Genomic DNA, 24,950 nt, shown 5'->3' with positions numbered 1-24,950 from the left:
TGATGTTATGAACGGTTCTCTGCCAAAATCAGTGGGTCTGTACAAACAGTTTGCATCTTTCTCTCTCTCTCAGTAAATCAAAAGTTCTGTTCACAACCGCAGATAACACACCAAACTATGTGATGCATTCCGTCCACTCCCTTTCAGTACTGTGGACAGCGCTGCTGCCGCACCTACAAACACACATCTACAAATTTTTCTAGTTTTCTACTTCTAATTTGATTATTCATGAATATATTACGGTCACTGATAACGTGAGTATGACTAAATGCTGATTAATGAACGCAGGAACATGATTTCCTACAGCGCTGGAAATATGAATCAGTAATTTGATGGTATGCATTTATTAACAACGTAAGTGCCTCAATTGTGATGGTGTGAATTGCTATGGCAGTAGCAACAGGGATATGAAAACCTGAGGAAACATAACTTCCACACTAAACATAACTTCCACACTAAAAGAAAGACAAGCCTTTTTTTTTTTTTTACCTTGACCAGCGATTGGAGGCTCCTCTCCCCGAACATGTCCTGAAGGAAGGTGTTGTCCTCGGGGCGGCTGACATGGGGCTGCAGCTGGGAGGGCAGAGCCGCCAGCAGCTCGTACAGACCTGAAGACGTGGGGAAGAGGAAACAGAGGGTCGGCATGGCGGTGGGAGGTATGACAACATGCATGCACAGTCACACACACAAAACACATGCGTGGAAACAGATGTGCATACATCTGTAGTTTAATAATACATGAAAGAGAACATAAGTTCTGTGCATGTGCAGGAATACATAAACACAGTCAAGAGACAGACAAGACAACACATGCATATATAAACATACACATAAATGACCACACCAGGGTTTACGTAGGCTTAGTCACACACACACGTCATTTTCATCCATGCACATTACTTCTTTGTCTCCTCTTCAGATGCACCCACGAATACACACAAAAATAAACGTGCCTGAAAGTGCCAGAAACTACAGAAAAATCGCTCTAACGCTCTCATTCTCGTCACTGGAAGGTAGAGGAAACATAGAAGCAATAAAGCATTTCCCTTCAGCCTCTACTTCCTGCCATTGTCCCAGCCTTTCCTGTTGTTTGAGGAACACTGCCGTCCCCAATAAGAAACTACTCCAAAAAAATACATATCAGGCAACTAGACAGTCCAATTTTTGATGTGTTGAAATCTTCAACATTATTTTTTTTGTCTTTAAACTAAACAGATGCTACACATGCCTCAGGAGGCTTTCCATCCACACATCCTTCTCGTCTGCAAACAATCAATTTCTGGAGTAAAGTGCACGCGTGTTTGCTAAACAGAAGTTTTGGAAGAAGTACTCGGGATGAATTCTATGTGGCAGGTTATGTCAGAATTTGTTTTATACTGAAAGAATGAATTGAAATGTTCGGAAATAACCTTTCGGTCGGATTTTTGTTGCATTTAGAGGCATCTAGCAGTGAGAATTGTAGAATGCAGCAACCAGCTGACACTTTGTCCCTGTGCTAAGCATGAACTCCTGGTTAGAATTTCTTCAGGGTTTGTTGTTCAGGAGGTTTCTACAGGGAGCCAAATTATCCACAGAGATCTCTTCCTCTCCAAAGAAAAGAACCAGGCAAAAAAACACCGAATGAAGCAGTTTCACATTAAAAATACAGTGTCTTTAGGACATTGCATTACATTTTAAATATCAAAATCAAGTTTTTTTGTTATAATTTCCTTTTTTGATTTGAGCATAAAATCCAAAGTGTAAAAAACAAACCTTTCATTTTATTTTTTGGTATCTGACTCATAAAGTTTCATTTTACCTCTTATCTACTGTTTACATTATTTTATGTATTTATGTTATTATTGCTATTATTTATTTCTATATATTATCTATATATATATTATCTATTTTTCTTTACATTTTTTTTCCTATAGGTTTCATCCTGCCCCTGGTGTTTTCTCACTTATAATAGCATTTCCTCAGTTCCTGGTTTTAATGAGTACTCTTATTTTAGTGCTTTATTGAATCACAAAGTCTGTTTTTAATTTATGCTTATGTCCTTGCGTGTGTGTGTGTGGTTTTATTGCATGAAGCACTATGTATTACAGTTTGCATGAAAAGCGCCATACAAAAAGTCTAATTGATAGATAAACAAATAGTGTAACAAACTGTTTTCTAATTTTCTAATTTTGGATTTCCAGTTGATTATCAAAAGAATGAATGATAAACACATTGGCTCTGCCTCCAATCTAGATATTATTTAGCCTCATTCTAAGGTAAAACTAGAGAAAACATTTATTATATTTTCTTCCTTTTCTGCCGATATATCCTCCTTAATTCTAAACACTGGACCATTAGAGGGACTGAATTTGAGGTAAGTGAAGTGAACAGGCTTGGCTGTGCACCAGCTGACATCATGAGCTCACAAATACAGCAGACATTTGCATTAATTCAGGCCTGAGTGGCCCGTATAGAGGTTGTCACCATCGCATGAGCAGAGTTTGCTGGTGACAGTGAAAGAAACAGGGTGCACAAGTCACAGCAGAGTCTGAACCTCTTCAGAAAGACACATACTGAAATCTGTAAGGCGTTTTTGGGGAGCTGATGGTTTCAAGATTAAGCAGAGGGGAGGTGGAGCACTCAGAGGGAGAGAGCTCAAAACCAGCAAGTGAGCGGGGCTCCTTCCAAACACAACAGAGCGCCGGAGCACAACTGATGCAGAGTAGTAGCAGATACTTGTTTGTTTCTCTGTTCTGGTCTTCAGGGTGGCTGTGATCCACAAAACCAGTGGATGTATTAAAGGTCAGGCCCATACAGAGAGCGCTCAAACTGGGTTATATGCATCAAAGACCCCCATTTATAAATGCACCAGAAAAAGGCCCCCCAGATTCAAACTCCTCAAACACAACCACACGGTGCTTGAGACTCTTTGAACTACTGCTGATCATGTGAAGAAACTCTAAACACATTCACGGTGGGGCCATCGAAATGTCAAAACAAACTTGAGCGGCTTGGCTACCTCTCTGAGAGCGTCTTTCATCAGAGGACAGAGCGAGAGAGAGGAAGGAGGGAGAGAGAAAAAAAAACACCACAGACGCAACTGGAGTAATTCGTAGCTGAAAATGATTGATTGAAAACAATGGTTGACGTCGTTGGCTGGATGAATGACTGGCTGAGTGAACTGGCTGGCTCTCTGACTGGGTTAGAGCAAGTGTGCGCTGGCAGCTCAGACCACTTGGCGGGAGAGCCACAGCTGACTAACTTAGCTCATGCTGCTGCTGCTGCTGCTGCTGCTGCTGCTGCTGGGCAGTCAGATAGATGGAGTGTCATCTGCCACTTTCGACCCTCTGCTTTCCATTTGGAGGTGATTTTTTCGGAGATCTTTGAGCAGACGCACAGGATACATCAAGATGATATCCTGCCCTGTTCTTTGCTCGCAGCACGAATTCTGTGCAGTGTTAGCGCCTCATACCTCACTGCTACAACAACTCTGCGGCCAAGAACAAAGGAGAGCGAACAAGAGAGAAATTTTACACACAACACATGTGCACCAGTCATTACACAGACCCCCGTGGTTTTACTCAAGCTTGGTGTATGATATTGTCCCGGGTATGTGATCATCCGACGCCTGGTTCTGCCGTCCTCATCACCAGAAACTCTCCAGCTTTTACGCTAACGCAGGTCTGCCGGAGGGCAGCTGGCTCCCTCCATCATTTACAAGTTGGAACTCCCAGCAGAACATCTCACATAATATATTAGAAAAAAGATTTAAAGAGACATGGGATGAGGTGAGGGGTGTAGGAAGGGTGACGAGAGTAGGGGGGAAGAGATATGGTAATGTCATTACTATTGGCAGCACTGATAGTGGTAGGAGGGGATGGACGGAGCGAGGAAAGGAAGGAGAGAGTGAGAGTTCCTAAGCGTTATTCTCCCCAGGAGCGAAGTCCCCCCTGCCTCCTGTCTACACTTTCAAGGATTGAATTCTTTATTTCTTCTGACAACAATTCCTTCAACCCCTCCACGCTGGGAAAACCTAAACAGGCTGTGTGATATGTTATGGGAAACACATCAACTCCTTTAGCTGATCAGGAATAAGCCCCTTTTAAGGCTAATCTACACTCCCTTTACATATGAAAACAGACACGTCCGTCCCTTACGTTGAAAACGTCACTGCACTCATATTTCCATGCGTCCTTTATGATGCCATTGATGCAGCCAATAGATGGCACAAGAAAGAAGAGTCCAAAGTTTCAGACAAATGAGGCAAAGGTGGAGGAGGTCGTAACAACGTACCTTACAATTGGCCCCCAAGCCGGACTTTTGGGCCTGCCTCACACTGCCTCTTCAACGATGTCACACCGTTAATTCATCCTCAGTGTTCTTTATAAAAGGTATGATGGGTATATAGTATGGGAGGACAGAGTTGTCTCGCCCTTTAAGCCGGCAGTGGAGGTCATAACAGTGTCAAATCGATGTATGTTTAAAAGGGACAACCAGCAGAATGAGAACATGGACGGGATGGGTGTGACGTTTTGATGACGTTATGTGTGCAATCCAGATTTTAAAAAGCAGCTTATAGCAGTTAGCAGCTAAAGCAATAAAAGGCCCTGACACACCAATCCAACAGTCTGCCTTTTGGTTGTTATTGGGCCGTTGGTCATTGCTGGCCTAGTCTTTGTGGCATGCACCTTGTCTGTTTTTTTCCAGCTGATTCGGCATGTTGAATCAGCAGTGGCACAACCCGGCAGCGAATGAAAACAATATGATTGGCTGTCCAGCTCAGCATTTGAGAAGAGAAACAAAAGTAAGGAAAGTAAACAAAGGGCTAAAGTTGAAAGAAAGTGAGATCGAAACTAAGTCACAACAAATGGTAAGTATATATTTCTTTAGCCATTGAGCTCTTTAGCAGAAACTGTTCGTCAGTTGTAGTCTGTGCAACGTGTTCATTTGTAACTTTTTGGTCAAACACAGGCGATGTGGGGCAACGCAAAAGTTGGCTTTTGTTGCCTCTAGTCCTTTGATGGGTGGTTTGGTGTGTCTAGACCTTAACAAGAATAGTGGCCAAAAATGTCTGCAAACTGGAGAGACAATAAGGTCCTGGAACTCCTTACCCTGCGAGCAGAGGGCTAGATCATCTGCCATATAACAGGGACAGTAAATGATTGTAATTGCCATGTTATGCCTTATTACTGTTTAGAAAGCACTGCCAACGCGTATGTTTTATGTCACACTCGAGGCCGACGCTATTGAGGACACACTGGCATGATGCCCCCCTTGTCTGGTTCTGTATGAGAAAGCAAAGGCGGCGTAAAGACGAGACTTCACAGTGACCCTATAGCATGATCTCTGTGTAAAAATGGCTTTTTTAATAACATTGTGGAATAAAAAAAAAGATAAAAGACAAGCTACCACTGTACTCGCCTTGCTGGGGTCACTATGTCAGGCTGAACCCTGTGAACCAGAGAAAAGTTTCAAACAACAACATAAAGAGCTGCAGAGGAGCCAAGAGCTAAACAAGGACTCTGCAAAGCTGAAATTAAATATAAGAATGTATGGGTGGATGAGCGAGAAGGAGAAATGAAGGCAGAAAAGAGAGAGAAAGGAAGGGAGCCAAAGAACAACCACAGTGGTGGTAAAATCTCTGTGTGTGGACACTATAAAAAGTGAGGAGAGAGAATTAAATCCAGGCTCCGATGTATGGACACATGTATGTGACTGTAACATCAGAAAGCGTGTCCAGAGACACAGAGAGACAAAATGAGAGAGGGGGAAAGGAAGAAGAAGAAGAAGAAGAAGAAAGGGAGCGAGATTGCGCCAGCCCTTCACCACTAAAGGGTGGACCAGCTTGTTTCTCGCAGCGCTGGTCTGGCTTCATTTGATTTGTTTTGGCCAGACTATTCTGGACCCTCTCGTGCGGCGGCTGTGTGCAAGCAGACCTGGCAGCGTCTCGTCGCGGACCACTAGGTTCTGTTGTGGGTAGTGCTGGAGCGGCCCAGCCCAGAGGTCCAGAAGACCAGCGTGATGTTGCGCAGGACAGCGGACACGGCCTTCAGAGAAATCGGAAAGTGCAGGGCCTCCGAAGCCTCCCCGTACAGAGGAAGTGACCACTTTAACTGCCAAACAGCACTTCCCCTCTCACGCCCACACCTCCACGGCGGTTAAGGAAAATAACAGTGTTTTTCACAGAGGCCTTTTATGTAAAACACAAAAAAATCCCAGACAATGAAATGCATTAAACATGATACGCATCCAATTGCTAGTCACACAGGTCAACAACCTCGGGGGGTTTTCTGGAGCAGCAAGAAAATTACAGGGATTAATCTAACTTCACAGTTTGCATGGTTGTAAAATATGACCCTCGTTGTGACATTGTAACCTCAGCTCTGCTTACCTAAACGCCACACAAGGATACACGGTCTGCTGGGAGACAAATTTGTCAGTCTGTCCCTAACTCGTACAGTTTTTGGGGGACCCCACTTCCATCTTGTAACTGAACTACATACAGAAAGACAAACTGTCTGTCCGCTTGGCAAAAATGAACTTGTTCAAATACAGGAAATGAACGCCGGGTTTCGACTTTCTCCCAGGTGCCGAATGAGTTATTGACCTCCCTCATATATCTTTCAGGAGCACACAGAGAGGCACAATGTTCGTGAGGCTCACGAGACTGCCGGGGGAAGAGAGTTGTGACAACACGCGGGAGCTTTCTCAGCAGGTCGGTATTTCAAACACTACTTTGCGAACATGCAAGAGGGCCATCTGTGGAGAAATGTGGTGGCAGACAGGGGTGGCAGCAAGAGAAGCAGCTGCACACTGTGTAGCCTAATCCACTCAAGGTTTGATTTACCTCCGTGTTCTCTGTCCGAGAGAGGAGGAAAGGCAGACGAGGACAGAGTACAAATTGAAGCAAGAATCGGCAAAGAAACACAACATCTGACACACACGCTGACATAAATAAAATCTCATTAAAGCATGTGTGCAGACAGAAGAAGACTGATGACAGTAAAGACAAAAGGAGCGCCCCGAAAAGACCGGGGAGTGATGGCTTTCTGAACAGGCAAGAGTTACAGCAATGATGATTCCTGCACTAATGTAAACATGGTCGTCCGAAGGGAGGAACTCTAGACAGACAGTGGGCGTGAAGATGGATTTAACCTGAGTCAGGTGCCAAACAAAAGGAGAAGTGTTTAGGGCCCCTTGTTCACAGCCAAGGGGACTGATATGTCATCAGCCCACTGCCCCCATAGCCCCTGATCCCGCCTGAGGTCCACCAGCAGCTGACCCCTTTTAAAAACTCCTGTCTAGGTTGCACCATCAAGGATCTACTTTAAACCTGATGGAACCACAGTTTAACTTTTTATATTGTACCAAACTTAAAAACGTACTAAAAATTAAAGAAAGAACCCTCTCTTTCAACGTCACTTTAGTTTTTACTCTGTGTTACATTTAACCCTTTAGAACCTGAACCTGCATCAGTTTTGTTGGGCATTTAAACCTATGGAACCAGAGAAAACTGGTTTGATGTCTTAAAATGTGGGGAAAAGGCAATGAGCAACTTGGCAAGAAATGTATAGAAAATTTGCAGAAAAAAAGAGTAAAAGGAGACAAAATAATGACTTGGAAAATAGCTGTGAGTTCATTTGATATTATCCCAAACAAGGAGGGAATTCAAAAACACTAGTTTTAATTCTTAATTGTTAGATATTCAAAATTATGTTACAGAAAAAAATGTGAGTTTTTGCACTTTCTTAAAGTAATTTTTGGTGTCTTGGTTTTGCACTTTTCATGTTTTTTGTTTTGTTTGTTTGTTTATTTGGATTTTTTACTGATTTCTTTCTAATTGTTGGGCCATTTCATGTTAAGTTGCTCATTACCATCTTCCCATGTTTTTGAAATCAATCGAGCCAGTTTGCTCAGGTTTCATAGGGTTGATTCTGATGTTTGTAAGTTTTACAAATGAGAACTTCTTCCATCATAGGCTATGTGAGCAATTACTCCTCCTCACCCCACCTACCCCTGTTTCCTCTGGTCACATGACTCGAACCGTACCCAAATTTAAACTCTGCATTAATTGTGATCTAACCCACACACCTGTAGTGTGCAGTTTTGTGACTTCATATTGCATGGTTGTGAAGCTATCACGTTGACTAAATCCGTCCACAGACAGACATATAAAAGTTGAAAAAGGCTGTTATTAAAATTTGAAGAGAAATGGCTTGAAAACATTCTGTCAATGTCTAAACTAAGGACATATGTGCACATAAAACAGAAGTTTGGCTCTGAACCGTATGTGTTATCTCGTTTATCTAGAAGCCAAAGATCCTTAGTTGCACAGCTGAAAGCTGGTATTCTTCCTCTGGCTATTGAGTTTGAGTGATTCAACGACGATCAGATAGAAAACAGACTGTGTGAGTTGTGTGATTTGGGTAAGATGGAAAATGAGTCCCATTTTCTCTTATACTTCACAAACTAGGATGACTTCAAAGACTTAATATTCCATAAAAAGGCCCGCCTAAACCCTGGTAGTTTCTGGTGCTCAGGTAACCAAAATCTAGCATGGTTGTCTAATTTTGATATGTTTAAGTTTGCAAATGTCATTGCAAAAGCCTGGAAGAGAAGGAGAGAAATACTGTTTAATTAGCACTTATTCTGACTTTTCTCTCAGTGCAACATTAGGCGGGTTTTCATTACATGTTGGCACAAAACTTAAACGATATTTTCAAAATGTTGATAAAACACAATTGCTAGATTTCTGTGTTTCCACTGAGTGATGTTATGCGACTCTCGCAATAACATACCAAGAAGCACGGCGATGGATGTTCAAAACAATCATTGCAGCTATTGCAGCCACAGCCCCTTATACGAGGAAGTAGCCACATATGAGGGATTTCTGGAAGGCAACAGTCCACAATTTTGAAAAAATTGGTGGTTTTATGGTGTCTTGTAAGCCCATGTGGGCCAAGCATAATTGTATGCATGACACTATAATAAAAATGCATCAATTAGTAAATGAATTCCTTTAGTCATTCATTTATTCATACAAACTCCTGCCAGAATACTCAAAACAGCTTCTGTAGTAGTTTCCAGTATAATAGGTGTAACCAGGACCACATTTTTGACGTGTTTGCACACACACACACACACACACACACACTCATGAGGTACAAACAACATCAGCCGCTGTCACGCTGATAGCGGGTAATTAATCATTTGTTGGTGCAGCGCAGCATATTTCTTCTAAACTAGCAGACATGAGCGTGGAATATCAGAACAGTGGTTGTCTGGATTAGGTGACCTTTGACTGCTGCGGCATCACCTTCCAGACATAAAATTATATAGTATTACAAGACGTATTCGCTGAGCAGACGCTGTGATCTTTAAACATAACTTGCAATGAGTCCAGCAGCGTTCTACTTGGGCTACGACAGTGGTCGACCGTGGAAGAGGTGGAGAGAGGTAATATATAAGGCTGGCTCATGAACATAACAGCAGGAATCTGCACTCCGTTCAAGCCCACAAGCCTCCTGTTACCAGTTCCAAAGACCAAACCACTTCTCCACATTAAAAAGGTCTGGGGACTGAGTCCTCCACTACCATCTTCAGTGATATTTCAGTGTCACGGTCTCTGAATAACTCCATCGTTTGGGGGGTGGGGAGGGGGGAAGAGCAAGTGGCTTTTGCAAGATGTTAGTTAGGGCTCCACAGCACGGAAAAATGACTTCAGCAAGTACAGTGGGCCGGTCCAGGTGCAATCAACCGTCACTCCGATCATATATCGACTGTTTCAGTCCCACAGCCTGAACTCTGGATGTGTGTCATTTCAGGGCCTATGAAGAATCCGCGGCCCTTGCTGAGATCATGCTTCATTCAGGAGGGGCAGGCAAAAAGAATCCAGGTTGTGGGACCTTATCAGAGTTTCAGAGCCGGGACGGGCCAAGCTTTTCAAAAAGGATTTACTTTATTTCACCTTACTCTCAACATGCCATTGAATATCACGTAGCAAGTGGCTTGCCTCCCCCGTCCTCTGCTCCATGCTTCGTCACACCTTTACACTTCAAAGAGCTGTCAGCACATTGAAAACAGAGCTCCGGACAAAAGTACAAGTCTAATCAACATAATTGAATACATATCGTCCGCGGGATCCGTCAGCAACCTGAAGAGCCGGCAGTGTTTTCAGGGACAACAGTTTTAACAATCACGCTGCAGACAAGCGAGTGCTTGAGTGGAAGCACCTGCAACTTAGATAGAGTAACTCTGAGGGAACTTGGTATCTTGTCCAGGTCTGAGTAGTTCACGGATGATATATAACGTAAGGAAACATAGAGAGGGAAAGAAATTAAACATGGAGGAAAGACGAAAGGCTTAGAATATCTGGGCAGACAAAAAGATGTTGACAGAGACTGCATTGTGGATAGACAGATATACGAGATGTGGAGGATGGAGAGTCAAACAGAGTGGCAGTGTAGTGTTTTTTGGATGGTCCTGAAGTCTGTGGGAAGACTGAGTTTGGCAGTGGTCATCCAGAACTTCTCATTCCCCCAGATGGAGATGAAAAGGATGCTGTTTGGCCGATCCCGAAACCGGCTATGCTTAGATTCACTCTAACATGGTAGACAAAACACAGAAGCCACAATAAACTAGCCACGTCCAAGTGACCTGCCACCTCTGCTTATTGTGGAACAGCAGCAGAGTCTCTGGAACAGGCTTGCATGTTCTGTCCAAAGCCCTAGCCAGATACTTATTTCTAGTCTTATTTCTTTCAAGTCTTCCAGGGGATATCAGAGGTGGACGAGTCAATACCACCTTAAATCATACATTAAATACTAGCGAACATAAAAATTTGTGCTTAAAATTTACACTTTAAATCTTTCATGTTCTCACTCTCAAAGCTGCAGACGATTACTCAACATCCAATCGCCTGGTTGTCAAACGGAGCACATGGTCTGTTAAGCTGTTTGCAGGTTCTTCCTAATGCAAGTGAGCATGTCCTGCCCGCAAATGACCAATTTAGTAGCCTGTGTGCTTTGGATGGGAACGGCGGAGGATGTCGTCCTACCTCAACAAAAAGAGAAGGAATTCGTATTCGTATTCAAACAAATAAAAGTCACTCTCAGGCGCACTCGCTTGATTTCTTTCTTTTACATCTGCTTCCTTTGAAAAAGTTTTTTTTTTTTTCTGAAATGATGTGGAAATTTTAGTCGTGATGTAACTGGAAACAGGGAGCTCTTCCAGTGGCAACAAATCCTTGTGTTTCAGTACTGTATCACTGCGGCACAGAGCCGTCTACTGGCCAGGGACCACGACAAATGGCTGGAAGCTCCCAGAGGAACGCCACCCCCATCCCCCGATATAGGCAAAATCCTCCCCAAACCCTCCCTTATGTCTCCCACGAGCTGAAACAGGCCAAGGCCAGATGCTCGGGATTCTTGACATCATGATGGAAAAATTTTATGTTAACCTTGACAGAGGGGGAAAAAAACAAAACGACCATATTTTTATCATATCGCTCTTATCATTCAGAGATTTGTGTTTCCACAAATGCGCCCTACACAGGAGTGTGTGTATGTGGAAGCAATAATGCAGGGAAGTGCCTCACTATAAGAATATCTCATTACTCAGTGTCATTACAGAGCCATCACCTTTTCCAACAGGGGGTGTTTGAGATTGGAGAGGATACGATGGCTGGAATCGCTCATCTATCGCTCCCGCACAAACATGCACACATGCAGCCAGTAAGTTATTAGAATATCTGGTAAAAGCGTTGTCCCAGTCGCAAGATTTCCATGTGTAGTCTTTCATGCGAGTGTCGCCCACCTCCTCCGCAGCTGTGCACGGCCGAACCACCCTTATCTTTTAATGCTGTGCGGGGGCTGTAAACCCTGATAGAACGCGCAGGTACGGCTTGGAATAACACAGTAAACTTTAATAAGGTTAATAAAAGGGCACCGGGGTCTTTAGAAGTGCTTGTTTGAGAGTGTGTGCATGGCTTTGGGCAGGTCTCCGGTGTATGGTTTAAGGGGCACCGTGCATTGACTGTAATGGCACATGGGGGGCTTGTGAGTGAGCATATGACACAGCAGCAGTATTGGGCAAAGCAGTCAGTCAAAAACAACTGATTTCAAAGTGTGAGCAATTGATGAATCAGTGTCTCATTCACTGAATCAAGATGAAGAAAAAAATTCTAAATTTCATGTTTGCTCTTGAGAGTTTCGTTTATTTAAATAAAAGTAGTTTTCTAGGAAAATGAGTCATAAGTGCGAATTTTAACCCAAAAGATACTGGATTTTTGAGGCTGGCACCAATACACATTTGTGTAGAAACAATCTGATAGCTGACTTTTTTTATATCAAGTCACGACATAAAGAAACGCTGTTGATTACAAACACCTTGCCTGACTACCCTCTTTTCGCCTTACTCATCACTGAGACTCATGTGAGAGGTTTGAAAACAGGCCATCACCTATAATACAGCAAGATTTTTTTGCAAGGATGTGTTAGTATTGTTTCATGAGAAGATCTGAAGGAAAATGACGGAACTGAAACACGACATAAAACAACGATTCACCACAATCTCAACAGACTTAAGGGCCGTTTACATGGCAACAGTTCTCGCATAAAACGTTGCTGCTTAGCCTTTCATTCACACAATGGTGATGTGGGGGACTGAAAATGCAAACTTTAGAAGCCAGGTTCCTGAGTTCAATCTTTTGATAACGCAACCCCTTAGTCACCATGCAAACTGGAAATGCGTACATCCTGTGAGAACGGTGACCTCATGGTCGCACTTACTGACCTGGCAGGCATACTATAGCACTGTTGTTTTTTTGGGTATTTTTTGCAGATCCATGCACACAACAAAGATTGTTCTCACAATGTTATCATAGGAACGCCTTTTTTTTTTTTTTAATGCAAAGGAAAGAATTTTCCATTTTTAGTAGGGTCATTCTCATCTAAACTTGGCTTTAGTTCAGTTGTATGACATCACACCAAAAAATGTCCACACCATATTATCGGGTAAGTCACTGTAGTAGTGCCCCTAATGACTCCTGGGTAATGTAGTTTATTTAGGGCCATGATGAACTAGGCCTGAAAAATTGTCAAAATTGCAATATGGCCAAGCACAATATCTAAATTGCAAGAGCTGCAGTTTTTTGATGAAGTAAAAATGTGTCACAACATGCTGTCATAAATGAAGCATCATGGTGCTACAGAGAGCCCACAAATCATAATCTACACAGGAGGGAACATGCTTGTTCGGTGCAGACCCCAACAATGTTCCCATCATCATTATTCTATATTTTCTTATCCGTGAAGATGAATTGCAGAAACCACCATTTCTGTAAAAATGAGGCATATCAGAATTGCAAAATGCATCAAAATAATCACCATAAAGCTGTTTTTGCATACTGTTCAGCTTTATAATAAATTGCTCAGAAAACCTGATATAAACAATGAAGAAGAGAGAAGTCACAGCTTATGAGAAGTGCCGGTGCGCAAGAAAAGTAAACGTTATTGATTCGATGGATTTAGATGTCCGCTCAAGTTGGCTCAAACTTTGCTTTGTGAAAGAGCGAAAACCCTGATGCAGACAGGAGAAATGTAAGAAAATCTCACTTATTGACTCATCTGAAACACATAAAACTAGAGATAGCAAGGTTTCGCCCACTACTCAAGGAAGATTTAAATCTAGCTGTTGGCTCTAGCGTCTCCGGCTCTAAATCGCCGATATCACCCCGTTGTACCTCTCTCCCCCACTCTGCTACAAAACTGCAATCACATAACTGCAGAAGCAGGGAGGAAATGGGGCTACAAGGAGCAAACACCCACTCTCACTCCAGGAGGCTTGCTGACCTCTGAATGGCATACACCAGATGTTTTACGTCTGTGATGGGAGAGCGGAGAGGTTAGGACCATTTCAGAGAGCTCCTCACCGGCAGACAGCAAGCTGCCATCACGGCACAACCCTCATCAAGCACTCTGTGAGGTTACACACTGACAAATGTTTAGACATGAGGGGCTGAATGCAGTAGTATCATTGATTTCAATAGGACAGCAGTTATAAACTAAAATTTAACATTTTATTCTAAATCAGTGTTATTGTGTCTCTGTACATGTTTATGAGTTCATTTACAATAAAAATATATGTCAATATTTAGAGGTTGGAATATAACACCACTAACACCACTAATAATAAGACACCACTAACTCCAACACAAAACTTATCAATGTCTTTAGCAAATGTTTAATCAAAGCTGAAACGTTCATCATACACAGCAAGTTCCCTGCAACTATGTTTATAAAGTCAAGTCAAAATTTAAATAAGAAATAAAGGAATTAATAAAATTTCCCTGAGGTTTCACAAAGTAAAAGTTCCTCCCATGCTGACACTTTCTTTGCACTTTTTAATTGATTAATTTTATCGGCGACTATTAAAATAAAACGCTGATACGGATAATCTGCAAAATGCCCAAATTCAAGATTCAAGATTCTAAAAACGTAATCGTCTATGACATAGTGACAGAAAAACTGCCATCGGCTGGGGGCCCAAACAATGTGGAAAACATTCACACGCATGAGACACTCATAAAATCGCAAAAGACCACACAACAGTTCCACAAATCAATAAAAACAATCGGCCCCAATAATCGGCCAATAATCCGTCCACCCTCATATGAGTCTTAAGCATGGCGGCGTCACTCTGACTGGACATCCTGTCATGCTGTAGTGGTAGATAGAGATTTCTGGTAGGCCATTATATAAATGCATCAAAACACAAACACCCACACAGTGAAGAAAAAAAAAAGAAAATCTAAGTTTTTCGAAACTTAACCTTGCAGCTAATGGAGCTCAGCAGGGAGATAAATGGTGTGTAGCAGACAGAGGAGTGGGCTGGGTTTGTCTGTCTGCAGATCCCAGAGTGGGAGCTGAAATAAACTGAGATGAGCTGAGCCAAACTGAGCGGAGGCGTAACAGTTATCTGTCCCCGACTGAGCCCACAACAAAACTCCATCACTGCTGAACAGGAGGAGAAATGACTAAACAGCAGCTGTCTGGATGCGAGCAAAGGCCTGGAGAGCAGCTGCATAGCTTTGCTGGAGCAGAGGGGAGGTTACAGAGTTTTCAGGTTAATCCGAACGCAATTTTGACTTATCGACTCCGTGGAGCGAGCTCCCCATTATCAGCCCTGTGGAGTGTTTGCACAATTAAAAGCTAATTTTCTGTCTCTTCTTGGCCGCCTCATTAGAATGTGAATTAATGTGTGTTTGCGTATTAGATCCTGAGAGTCGCAGCCAAGAAAACGTCACATGACAGCGTCCTGAAGCGTGGGGCAGGGTTTTTCTGGATGTTGAAGGATGGAGAGTAGGTGTTGGACACGCTCACACAAAATGTTTCAAACACCGAGAGCGGAGCCAGCATCATCAACCAAAGCCGCGTCATTAATCTGCTTCCAAAGCATTCATGAAAAACCTAAAAGTCGCACAGTGAAATGAGTTCGCAAGTAACCCAATCACTGGGACATTCTCTCCAGCGCTCGCAGAGCTCATATTTTAAGTCCGGTTTTCAACATTTTATTGTTTTTCAACTTTATTTTCACACTTTTTGGGTTCCATTTATTAGAATCTACTTCATACAGAGGCCTGTTGTTTATTTGGGCTGAGACGGAGAGAGAAAGGAGAGAGAGGGAGATGGTATGATCTTACATGTGCCCTCCATTTGTCTGCCCACGTGTTTGCTCTCCAAACACTCCAATAATGAGCATTTTAATAAGATCTGCACACACACACACACACACTTACACACACACACTTACACGCATCCAACTTTGGTGATGAAATAGGAGAGCTGCTACTAAAGAATAGTTAAATTAATGATAATATTTTCCCTGTTATGTTAAAAGCCCGAGCACAGTACTCCATCTTCTGTGTGTGTGTGTGTGTGTGTGTGTGTGTGTGTGTGTGTGTGTGTGTGTGTGTGTGTGTGTGTGTGTGTGTGTGGTGAGGGTGTTGTTGAAAGCTCTGCAGATGGCAGTGCTGCTGATGAAAACAGGCGAAGGTACAGCGAGACACTGTGATGTCTCTGTAATTATTGGCAGCCGCCACATGTGGAGGAGGTATTGTTAGTCTCCGTGGATTTATGCTCGTCTGCAGAGGTGTTGCTACACACATGCCAAATCTCCAAAACTGAGCAGAGGGTCCTGCTGTAGCTGATGTGCACGTCCTCTGGACTGAGACTACCGGTTTAAATCCTCTGCTGTTAATAAAAGAAGGTAGGCACGGTTGCCTCCAGTCATTTAATAAATTAATTGGAAATCATTAAATAGCTGAGCTGCATTGTAAATCAATAGCTGCACTAATAGTTGACACCATTTCAACATATATTTTATATTCTTTTTTAAATATAAGAAAGAGTCGGAGGATGATTTATTCTTTAAGAGGTTATTATTTTTTATAGGCTTGTAAACAAGCTGAAACCATTAACTCCATATTAGTAATTACAGATATAAATCTCTCACTTTTTGCTGCTGGTAAAAAGCTGCACCATAGTTGTTCCCAAAAAAGCATGCTTAGTCATTCACGCTTCCACAAGATTGATTTTGTTGAGGTGGAAGGTTTTTCCAATAGTTTTTTGAACTTCTAAACATCCTTGGTATGCAGACAAAAGCAGAGAAAATAAGATAAGTGTATTAATTATGGTGCCTGACAGATTTGGGATGAACTAAGTGTGGAAATGCCTTTAGACATCATAAATTTGCACTGAAATAAGAAACGATCATTATTTTGACGCTCTTGCCTCAGCCACAGTTTCTCTTTTTTATTCAGAAAAATCTTATTTTAGAGGGCAATTTGGGGGTAATTTTACCCCAGATGTTTAAAATTTGGCATTTACATACGCAACCATGCCATTTCCTCCACCCTTGACTATGTTTTGTGGCAAATACACCTGAATTTGTTGGCAATTTTTCCCCAAAAATTTTTCTAACTATTATTTCCAGTACAGACAACATGATGATTTCCCATCTCGGATCATGTGTTTATTTATGTATTGCTTGTGTTAAGTACTATTTACTTCCTTTTTGGATAATCATTAATGACATAAAAGATAAATCCTTCTTAAAACTCCTCTTAATTGACCTCCATTTAGTGTTCTCTTAATAACTGTCACTAACTTTTTGTTTACGCCTGAAACTGAGTGTGATTTAATCACTTTTTTTTTTAATTTACTACTTTAATGGAGTAATGGAGATACAGTGTTTAGGGGGCATTACCTGTGCTAACAGGTGACTCGTGAAGTGGGATTCATCACTGAGCAAATTTGGATGGTTGAGAGCCTTTGGTGCATCTGGAGTTGACCTCTCTTAAATTTTCCCTCACCAGAAAATTAAGAGAAAATCTAAGAAAAAATTAAGACAATGTTGCTGCATGAGGCCCAACACTTTCTTTACCAAACTAACTCCAAGTCATCTGACAAAGAACAGATGTAGCTGAAAGGTTTGTGTCTCGCAGCACACCATAAATACGACAGATTTTCCATCATCCTAGCAGAGCTTTATCTCTTAATTCAACAGTATTATTACGATACCAGGAGTAATGCTGCCAGTGTTCTGTGAAAATGTTGGTTGAATGCCGGGTAGTACCGATGCCAGGCCAGCCACAAATATCTGTGACTTCACCGGGCCTGGAGATCAGTGACCTCACGATCATCCTTAATGTTCATCATGTTTCACCTGCACACACAACTTCACAGGACCATCAAGGGGGAAGCGGAGGAGATGGGCCGGAGGAGTCTTTACGTGTTTTATTTGGAAACCCGAGCTCTCGCCGGTAATTGCCCAAAATGACTCTAATCGCAATTGACGGTCTGGCTTTCTACTTTGTCTGCACAAATTTCCAGGACGACGGGGGCTACGGTAACTCTGTTAAAAGTCTGGACGTGGAGACGCACACACTCTTTCTCCATCAGGCCAGGACATAATGTCTGTCCTCCTTTTGTCCTCTTGCTATCCTGCGCATGTTGGGTCCCCCCTGTATGTGTGCGTGTGTGTGTGTGTGTGTGTGTGTGTGTGTGTGTGTGTGTGTGTGTGTGTGTGTGTGTGTGTGTGTGTGTGTGTGTGTGTGTGTGTGTGTGTGTGTGTGTGTGTGATGATGATGTAGTCAGCCATTAGGCCTGGCTGAGGAGAGAATAGAGCTCCTGAGGGGAGAGGTGGTGATTTCTGGCAGCTGTCTTGGTGTTGACAAGCTTTGACGCGTATTTCATTCTGACATCACACGCTCATTCACTCACACACACACACGCACACACACGCACACACACACACACACACACACACGCTTCTCTGAACAGAGTAGAGAAATAAAGAACTGCTCACATATTTGAACACAATTTTAGCTTTTTGTTATAAAACTATACAACCCCAATTCCAAAAAAGTTGGGGCACTGTGAAGAAAAAGTAAAGAAAAACAGAGTGCGAATCTTTTTTTGACCTAAATTTGATTGAATACAATACAAAGACAAGATAATTAACCCTTTGAGACCTGGATCAACATCAGTTTTCATGTGCTGCTAGGAAAAACTATCCAAAAAACTATATTAATAATTATTATAATTACATATTTAAAAGTATATTTTTCAAACTTACTTACTCATTTTTTATTACTTATTTTCAGGTTATTTTTTGAAACTTTCTTTCTAACGTTTGGGTAATGTCTTATTAATTTTACTCATTTCAGACCTGCCTGCAGTTCAGACCTGTCTCCCAATCAAATGTGTTGCTTTCTGGAGCACAAAATATGACAATGGAGACCTCAGACTGTTGAGCAAATGAAGTTGTATATCAAGCAAGAATTTTTCTTCAACAATTGTTGCCCTCAGCTCCCAAAAAAGTGCTGTTAAAATAAAAAGGTAATGTAACATAACAGTAAACATGCTCCTGTCCCAACTGTTTTGGAACTTGTATCATGCATCAAATTCAGAATGAGTATATATTTACAAAAAAATAAAATTCAGTTTTTCAGTTTGAACACTAAATATTTTCTCTTTGTACTGTATTTAGTTGATTGCAGGGCAAAAAGGATTTGCAAATCACGGCATTCTGTTTTTATTAATATTTTACACAGCTTCCCAAATTTTTGGCAGTTGGGGTTATAAATGTGCATGGTGCTAATATTTGCAATGGAGTGTTTTTCACTTGGCAGGGAACAAAATGAAGTGAAAATAGACTTTGGTCTGTTTTCCAGCCATGGTTTTTAGAAGGTCTGCTCCATTCTAGAAAAAGCAGCCTTCAACAAGTTCAGAGTAAATATTTTGTCATTTGAAATTAACCAGAATATGCCGCCGCTTAATAAAGATATGAAGTGTAGGGATCACATGTGGTCCTTGAATTCATTTTCTTTTTTTGTGCACTGATGTTGGACATAAAAATGTGAATCAAAGAAGCAAAATACTTTTCACGAGTGCATTTTTCTGATTCTCTGTGTTTCAGATTGTGTTCCTGGCCGAAGGGTCTGTACCTGGCTCGTGGCCGGCTCCGGTGGCCAGGGCAGGCATGGCTCCTGCCGGCTGCTTCCTGGTTCCCCTCAGGCTGTGGAAAATGGCAGTGGGGCGTCAGAGTAGTGAGCTCCTCGGCAGATCTCCCCAGGGACCGGCTCAATGTGAGGACAGGCTTTATGCCATGGAGCCCTGCGAGAGAACAAGATTTTAGAGCCTACTTGTCAAATGGCAGAATGGCCGCATGCACGTGTGTGTCAGTCAGCTACTGTGTTCTGTGTTATGGGATCTGGTAGCTGCCGGTAGCCATGGATATGAATATCTACCATACTAGCATATATATGTATCTGTGTGTAGGTGAGCCAGCGATTGACGGTGAATGACTCACTGAGTGTGTGTGTGTGTGTGTGTGTTGACAGTACGTTCACAGTTGACTCTGGGTGTTTACAACCCAACACTTTTTCCCTAAGCTGCTGAACATCCTGCTTTGTACATGAGCCAACATCACCTCACCTGGCGCCCATGTATACACTCAGAGACACAAATGCATCACACACACACACAGCAATCCCACACTTTATTCAGCGTCCAGCGGAAACAAGGGAAACTTTATCCGCTGAGGGGAAAGTAAGCAAGCGAATGCAGCAGACCTGTGAAAAATCAAACACGCGTGGAAAAGCATCGCTTCGTAAATAATGGCGCTCAACTGGAAAGCCAGATAGAGCAGGGACAGGAAGAAAAGGGGATGTAGAACACAAATAAAAAGCCTGTGGCTCATTGAAATCTCCCCCCGCAGTGGATGAACATGTGCGGACACACATAGTAGCACACAATAAACTCCTGAACCACAACAGGAGGAAAATGGATGATATGAAATCATTTGGATATAAAAGCATGATAGATTTAAATGCAGAGCAGAGCTGTAGACTTAAAGGTTTTGTGCGCAACATTCAGAGAATTAATATAGCAGCAAACCACTAATTGCTCTGCAGTGATATAGTGATGTAATGACTCAGAATCAGAATCAGAAATACTTCATTGATCCCTGAGGGGAAATTGCCTTTAGTTACAGATGCTCCCATTCTAAAGTCTTAGAAGAAGTAGGAAAGTGTAGAATATATCAATAAAATTTAAACATAAGTACTAATATAAAATAAATATATCTAAACACTAAAGTATAATATAAATGTACATTTGTTCTTGATGGCATAACATAGTGACAACATTTTAAATATGTAATTATGACTATTAGAAATGCAGTTTTTCCCTAGTTTTTTTAAATAATTTTCTAAATCTACATATTTCTTTGAATTTGTGGAACTTTTCTTAGCAAGTCGCTCAATACCTTTTTTTCTGTTTTTTTCCCTGTTTATCCTTTTTTTTCGAAAGAATTCGCACCAATTTGCTCAGGGTTCAAAGGTTTAAATACTTGCGAAAGGTGCCTGAAAGCAGCACAAAAAGAAGTGATGTCGATCCAGGTTTCAAAGGGTTAACAGGTACCAAACTCTTCCCACTGTATATCATATTTCTTGCAGCCTGTTTCAAAAGGCCACTAGAAACCTCAACAGTTCCTTGAGTCTAGCTGCTACCAGCACAAAAGCTTTATCTGGAAAAATGGATAATGGAAAACAATTAGCTTTGAGCCTTTGGTTTTTTACGGCATGCAGTTTAATGATGCATTATATGTCAGCTCCCATGTGCTGTGGCCCAGCCAAACTCAGTTACCTAAACTGTAGAGCCTTGGGATCCTGTTAGTTTCTCACTTCACTGGAAGAAAATGCTTGAGATAAACACCAGCAGTGAGATAAGCTACATTCTGTGTCTCCCATGTTGATACGTGTTGTAAAAGCCAGCTTTGGTTAGCCACTGACTCACAGTGTGCTATGGCTGACTCAGAACCACTTGGCTGGAGACAGGGACAACCAAGACACCTGCGCCCTTCCAGCTCATTGGGACCACCATCAATGGTAAGGTGGTGTCGGCCACACACACTTGAAGTTTGAAATGCTGTGACTCCGGGCCGAAAAGTGGACCGGAAATTCATTACAAATGTGTTTTCTGTCAGGAATCTCTCACTCAGCCCCCGCGGTGAAAGCTGCACAGGAGTGACTTATTTCCTGGCGTTTTGCCCCACATGTGTGTACAAACACACGCAGAGGTCGAGGCTCAAACCTGCCAAGACGGCAGCCCACGTTGCAAAATGCTACCACGCCTGTCTGACATACTGTGATGTGAACTCGCCTCAGGGCCCAGCAGACCCCAGGTGGAGCCTTGTGGAAAAAGCATCTAGAACAATACAGTCCAGAAGATGCCTGAGTGTGCAGGTAAGCAAGCCATTAAGAGTGTATCAGAAAAAGATATTTTTCTTCTGGATTGAGATGTACAAAATATGGTGCATTCATCAAACAGCACTTAAGAAAGGATCGATTTTCCACCGTGAGGAGATCTGGGATTCAAAAACTCTGCTACGACGTCCCATCAGCGCCAATTTGTAGTCCAGATTTGTCAGTCGTTTGCATGAGCATAACGCATGAGCAAAAAGCCTGGTGAAATCGGAGTTAAGTGCCGTTCAACTCTTTGTGTACTTCAATAAAATAGGTTAAGAGGAGCAGCAGAGAAGGGCAACGGCGCCTCGAGCAGTGACCACAAAATCTCTCCAGCAGGCCGGTTTGAACAGGGGACTGAACCTAACAGCCACTGCGCTCGTGCCAAGAGAACTGACCCGTGCTAAATCAGTTCAGTGTTTCACAGAGAGGGCCGCAGCACGGTTTTGTCATAAGACTTTGTGATTGGAATGGCAGACAAAAGGGAAGACAAGGGACATGAATACTCTTTGGGTATGCCGCGCTGTAATATCAGTCTCTGTCTTTTGTTGCATCCAATGGGGAATGACCACATATTCCCCAATCTGAGGAAGAATCCATCTTTCCATTTGAGGATCTTTTGGAGGGCCAGGAAGCATGTCGCAGAGCAGGGAACACCTGGGACTCTTTAAAAGGCCCAAAAGGATCATTACAGACAGACTAAAAGAAACATTCCCCGCTGTCAGAAAGCTCTTACCGTGTCTGTTCAGATCACACAATATCAGATGGTCATGAGGGGAGTAAAGGGACACTCTGCCATGTGGACAAGAGATGGGACACGCTTAATTGCAAAGAGATGTTCCTCCCTTTGCTGCTGAGATGTCAAGATCTTAAAAATGGTTCTGCCACCATCTAGTGGGTACTTCCTCTACTGCAGGGAGTGTTGACCCTGAAAACCCAACTGAGACTCAACCTGAAGCACTTCTCCCCAACAAAGGCCTGTATGTATGTCCGAAAGGAGACTTGTCTGTGTCTGCTTAGCCTTGTTCTGAGTGTGAAACCTGAGGTCGAATTAGTATTTAAAGAGAAAATAGCCCAGAGTGATGGATGGATCGGTGGAAGCATGAAAACAGGGAGGTGTAGAAGACTGTTATTCTTCCTCTCTTTTCAAAAACAAGCCTGTTCGTGCAGCCGGGGGGGAGACCACGGGTGGAGCCGTCTGACTCTCAGCTGGATGTTGATGAAGTTAGTGACGGGAATAACAGGAGGTCAATGACTGACAGAACTGACAGGCCTTCCAGTGTTTTTCACCAATGGCCTGTTAACAATTTCAAGGTATGCTTTGAGTTTAGAACCTAATATCAATTTTACTACTCAGTCTTTTGCTTCTTTCCTTCCTCCTAAAGGTGGACTGGACTGTGGAAAGATTGTCGTTAAAAGCAAATTGCCAAAAGAGATCCCCAGACAAAAAGGTCACACTCCAAACTTTCACAAGGTTCACGAGGTGGAATCATTCTTCCTCCATCTGGCCTGGACAAGGAGTGCTACACCAGGACACAGCAGAGGTCAACGCTGCCATTCAGCACCTCTAAACCCCCCGAGGTGCGACTCTGGTGTTGGGTTTTCTGTCCTGGATTGTCCCAGGAAGGCCAGCTACTGGCCGAGGTTTTTACTGGGCCACCATGAACGACATTGATCCTCCTCAACGCATGACAGACGCCCATCCAGAGCCACCGCTGTCACACCTGCTCTGGTTACAGCTCAAAGGACCAGTTTACTCCAAAGCGAGCCACCAGTTTCAACGTCTGCTGATCCGCTCCCGTCTGATGAATTTATCTACGCGGGTCCTTGGTGAGACGATAGAAGATCTATTTGGCAGTTCAGGTGACACCTGCTCGGGTTACCAATTCTGTACTGTCTGTTGCAACATTGTGAGGCTTTGGTTCTGCACTTATCTTAGTCTTTAGGAAAATGAGGGAGATCAGGTTTTATTACCCAAATGTGCTGCTGCTTTTGTCGTTATAGATGTCTTGAATCTTGAGCTCTTGCGAGAAGTTTGATGGGTTTTATAACAAATGAACAAAATTTTAAGTGTTAATTGTATCTACAGGCAAAGTTCTTGTATAGATGTTTGCCTGTAGATACAATTAACACTTAAATGTTTGCTTAAACTTCTACTCTAAATAATAAAGCAGGATTTTGATTAAAAAATAGGGATTAGCTGATCAAAGAAAAGGGATGACAATTATAAATATGACTAGATATGTAATGCTAGCCTCTGGTTCATGATAAAATCCGATATAATGTATGCATTTTGGGTAAAGACCAACAACTTTTTGGAGTTGGACGCAAAAAAACAACTAACAAAATATAATTTTGCCACCCCTTACCTTCAACTATTACCTAAATTCACTCTAGAAAAAGTGTTTCAGTGACCCCATAGCTGAAAGAGACGAAGCAGGGAGCTCCTACTACATATATTGTATAATGCTGAGTTGCACTTGAGTTAATTCTGTGAATAATTTTGGGTATCTCTTGTTGGCAACCACTTGAAGCTGCTAGGTAAGCAGCAGTTGTAGCATGGCTAGGTGCATTAGCCTCACAAACTGCACTTCCACCAGTTGTTTCTGAGGTGAGTCTTTTCCTCAAAAAAGTTACAAAATTATTTGTTATGGCTCAAAAGAATGTCCATAAACTTGGAATAATAATATAGCTAATTGACCAATATGTTTCAATAGTATATAATTGCTAGCTTACAAGTTCACCTTATTGTAATAGAGAGGTGCTGCACAATAATTTAGCATTAGCTAGCTCACGTGATTATTAATGTTGTGGACTGTAAATTAAATTGTTTTTTTTTTGTTTGTTTGTTTTTGTGTTTGGTTTTTTTTGTAGTGGGTGTGAATAGGCTGATTTATATTTGCTGATAAGTTGGATTTATGTTAATGTGTATATTCAAACATACTTAAATTTCTGGGAAAAAAACAAAAAAACAACCTTTGATAATACAATAATTAGGTGCCCCCTGCAGTAGCCCTGAGGACCCCCTGTTGAGGACCCAGGCTTTAGAAGACCCATCCTTTTATCTGAGCCCACTCCCTACTTTGCACCATGGCAGCATCCAAGGCTGCAGACTTGCAAAGTTATTAAATGTACCCTGTGTATTTGACAGCTGCATGTTGAA

The 24,950-nt window shown here is 42.3% G+C and overlaps 1 protein-coding gene across 6 annotated transcripts in view; it reads right to left on the bottom strand.

The window, feature by feature from the left end:
- mpp7a (MAGUK p55 scaffold protein 7a) overlaps positions 1 to 24,950 on the bottom strand; it is a 175,035-nt gene that overhangs the window by 110,516 nt on the left and 39,569 nt on the right. For 5 of the 6 annotated variants that reach the window (XM_088072300.1, XM_088072301.1, XM_088072302.1 and 2 more), the window contains exons 2-3: positions 19,487 to 19,655; positions 490 to 608 (exon numbers count right to left, since the gene is read on the bottom strand). In XM_088072300.1, the coding sequence (XP_087928426.1) occupies positions 490 to 608; positions 19,487 to 19,523 (156 nt within the window). In that variant the 5' untranslated portion in view covers positions 19,524 to 19,655. Of the gene's footprint in view, positions 1 to 489; positions 609 to 900; positions 995 to 19,486; positions 19,656 to 24,950 lie in introns of those variants that run through there. The other variant, XM_088072304.1, reaches the window with a different exon arrangement.

Source organism: Plectropomus leopardus, chromosome 21 (assembly GCF_026936395.1).
Source record: "Plectropomus leopardus strain MGB_pleo_1.0 chromosome 21, ASM2693639v1, whole genome shotgun sequence".
Classification (NCBI taxonomy): Eukaryota; Metazoa; Chordata; class Actinopteri; order Perciformes; family Serranidae; genus Plectropomus; species Plectropomus leopardus.
This window is presented reverse-complemented; position numbering and strand designations above follow the sequence as displayed.